The sequence below is a fragment of the Nannospalax galili genome, unplaced genomic scaffold (genome assembly GCF_000622305.1).
Source record: "Nannospalax galili isolate Female #2095 unplaced genomic scaffold, S.galili_v1.0 scaffold1785, whole genome shotgun sequence".
Lineage (NCBI taxonomy): Eukaryota > Metazoa > Chordata > Mammalia > Rodentia > Spalacidae > Nannospalax > Nannospalax galili.
In genome coordinates this window covers 176,592-180,035 of record NW_008353347.1, presented here as the reverse complement: position 1 = coordinate 180,035, position 3,444 = coordinate 176,592, and the positions used below count along the sequence as shown (strand labels likewise).

Below are 3,444 nucleotides of genomic sequence, written 5' to 3'. Positions count from 1 at the left end.
GTTCAGAATACATTTTGTTGCTAATGATTTGCTCTTTAATCAGTAATGTGATACCACATTACTTAGGGTTTCAGTTATTAGCCCTTGAAAGAGTTTTAAAGCATGTTTTCCTAGAGTTCAAGAACTGTCCTACCTATGAAGCTATGTAATTAGCCCTCATACCATCTACTCTTTCAGTTAAAAATCATGTTGAAGCAAGTTTGTGTATTTGTTATTTATTTATTTTTATTTTATGTGTATGAATATTTTTCTGTGTATATGAGTGCACTATTGCTGTGCAAAGCCCTCAGAGGAGAGAAGAGGACATGGAAACGGAGTTGTGGAAGGTTGTTAGCCATCTGGAGGGTGCTGGTAATTGAACCCGGGTCCTCTGGAAGAGTAGACAGGGCCGAGCCATCTCTCCAGCTCCATGTTTGTGTATTTTATTATGCTTAAATAGCTCTTTTTACTTCAACCTTTTCTAAAAATTTTGTTTTTTTCTTAAAATAGTGTTTTTATTGGTTGAGAGTTTCATACAATATATTTTTATCATTTTCAGTAACCCTCCCTCACTTTCTCTCAAATACATCATCTCCCTACCCCCACCCACTTCATGTCCTTTGCTATTTTTTAAAAAAAATTATTTATTACTTTTATTTTATGTGTATGAGTGTTTTTCCTGCATGTTGGTAAGTGCACCCATGTAGTGCAATGCCCGCGATGGACAGAAGAGGCTGTTGGATCCCATGGGACTGGAGTTACAGACAGTTGTTAGCTGCTCTGTGGGTGCTGGGATTCGAACCAAGAACAACCAGTGTTCTTAACCGCTGAGCCATCTCTCTAGCCCCCCTTTGTCATTTTTTAAGGCCTATTGAGTCCAGTTTGTTTTCACCACGTGCTCTTCATTATGGCTTCCTTCCCCATAGTCTGGTCAAAAGACCACATTCAATTTCTACAGCACACTAATAGGGACAATGCAGGTTTTCCAACCATGTTTGCTTATGGAAAAATATATATAACAGTTTAAATTTCTGTAACAATTCTAACATGCTACTAAGAATTGCAGTTTTCATGGAGATATAAATGTTCACTAGAATGTTGACAGATTTAAAATACATTATAAATAAAAATTGTGGACATGGTTTCATTTTTAAACCTTTTTAAATTTAATTTTTTACTTATATGTTTGGGTGACTGTGGATGTGTATTGGACAGGGATCAGAAAAGGGTGTTGGATCCCTTGGAACTGGAGTAGCAGGTGGTTGTGAGCAGCCCTATGTGGTTGTGAGTGCTTGAGTGCCCAGGACAAGGTGTGGGATTCCCTGGAGCTCCTGCTGCAGATATTATCCACCTGATATGGGTGTTGGGAAATGAACATAGATACTCTGGAAGAGCAGCACATATTCTTAATCACAGAAACATCAGTCCAGTGCATGTGATAACATTCTAGGGTCTATTTCTAACTAGTTGCTATTAGAACACTGAATCTAGATTACTAGCTTATTCTTTTTTTGTCTTTCCACAATTTAAGAATTCATTCAATAACAATATGTTAACGGTCTACACCAATTTTGTTAACAGTTTTTACTTATGTTTTCATGTATTTATTAACTTTTATTTTGTTAATTAAACACTCTCGAGGGTTCAATAAATAAATACTTTATTTGCATTATTTCCATTCCCCCCAGTCCTCCTCAGCTCCTACCAAGCCCCCCTCCTTAACATTTTCTTCTGCTCTTGTTTTTCTTGTAACATATACAATTGTACATTTATAAATATACATTTATATATAAGGTACTCAGTCAATTTAGTCATGTACACGTGTTTAAGGCTGTCTAAGAATGACCTCCATCCTCATTTTAAAACAGTTTTTAAAATAATATGTTTCAGCTTTTAAAAGAATATTTACCTACCAAACTAAAAAACTAATCAATAGAGTTATTTTTATCATATTAATAAACATTTCTGCTCCAAGTAACATAAGGATATATCAATGGAAGAATATTTCTTTCCCTTACTTTTTTTTATCATTTCCATGTAAGTTTATATGAGATCAATGTCAGGCTTGCAAGGCTATAACCAGGATTGAGTCAAGTTTAGATTCTCACCCACAATATTATTGATCTTTTTGCTGCTTCTTTCACATCCTTATTTCGCAGGCTATAAATCAGTGGGTTTAGCATGGGGATGACCAATGTGTAAAACACTGCAGAGACCTTCTCCTGTTCCAGAGAATACTGAGAACTTGGCTGGATATAGCTAAAAGTTCCAGACCCATAGAATAAAGTCACAGCAGTCAGGTGTGAGGCACATGTAGAGAAGGCTTTACGTCGCCCATCAGCTGAGTGGATTCTCATGATTGCACTGATGATGGAGATATAAGAGACCACGATGATGAAGAAAGTGAACATGGCAATCACTGCAGAGAAGACCAAAAGCAGCATTTCATTGGTGTTTGCATCCGAGCATGAGAGCTTCAAAAGTGGAGGGATGTCACAGAAGTAGTGATTCACAATGTTTGGACCACAGAAGTCCAACCTGAGCAAACCTATTGTGTGTGTCATGGAATTAATGAGCCCAGCTAAGTAACATCCAAGGACCATCTGCGTGCAGACACTTTGGGTCATAATGACTGTATACAACAAGGGGTTTGCAATGGCCACATAGCGATCATAAGCCATTATAGAAAGGAGGATGCTGTCTGCAGTTGCATACACTAGAAAAAAGAAACTTTGCAGAATACAGCCAATGAATGTACTAGACTTGTGCTCTGACAGGAAATTGACCAGCATCTTAGGAGCTAAGACAGTAGAGTAGCAGATGTCACAGAAAGAGAGGTTGCTAAGGAAGAAGTACATTGGTGTATGAAGTTGAGAATTCAACCAGATCAAGGCAATCATGCCCCAGTTTCCTACAAGTGTCATGAGATAGACAAGGCTGAAAAGCAAGAAGAGAGGAACCTGCAAGTTAGGGTTTTCAGTCAGTCCTATCAGAATGAATTCCCTCACAGCTGTGTGATTCCAATCTTCCATGTCTTCAGGTGTGTGTGCCTCCGTTGTTAAAAAACAAGATCATGCCAGTCCAGTGAAAAACAGAATTTCCTCCACTTTTTGATTTTCATCATAGTATGAAACATTTAGTTTGACCTCTGGTAGATAAAGCCAAAATATAAATTATTGTAGTAGAGTAATTGAGTGTCGTGTTTTCATATACTGTGAGTCGAAGTTTCAGGCTTTTCATATTACTTCATTAATTTTATTAACCTCTCCTTAAAAAAGAAACAAAAATATTTAAAAGTTAATAGTATCACCATTATCCAAAAACTTGGCTCCTTCAGGACTATTTTGCTTACATGAGATTCAACCTGTTGGCATAATACTTTTTTGGCTATTTTATGAATAACCTATTTCATTTTTACACCCTCAATTAAGCTTAAAGAACTGACTTCTTCTATATAGCACCCCT

General features: G+C 36.9%; 1 protein-coding gene across 1 annotated transcript; it reads right to left on the bottom strand.

The window, feature by feature from the left end:
* Positions 1–2,075: 2,075 nt before the first annotated feature.
* Positions 2,076–3,011, bottom strand: LOC103748056 (olfactory receptor 1052-like). The gene has a single exon (XM_008850593.1). The coding sequence runs from the start codon at positions 3,009–3,011 to the stop codon at positions 2,076–2,078; it is 936 nt and encodes a 311-aa protein (XP_008848815.1).
* Between the last annotated feature and the right edge of the window lie 433 nt (positions 3,012–3,444).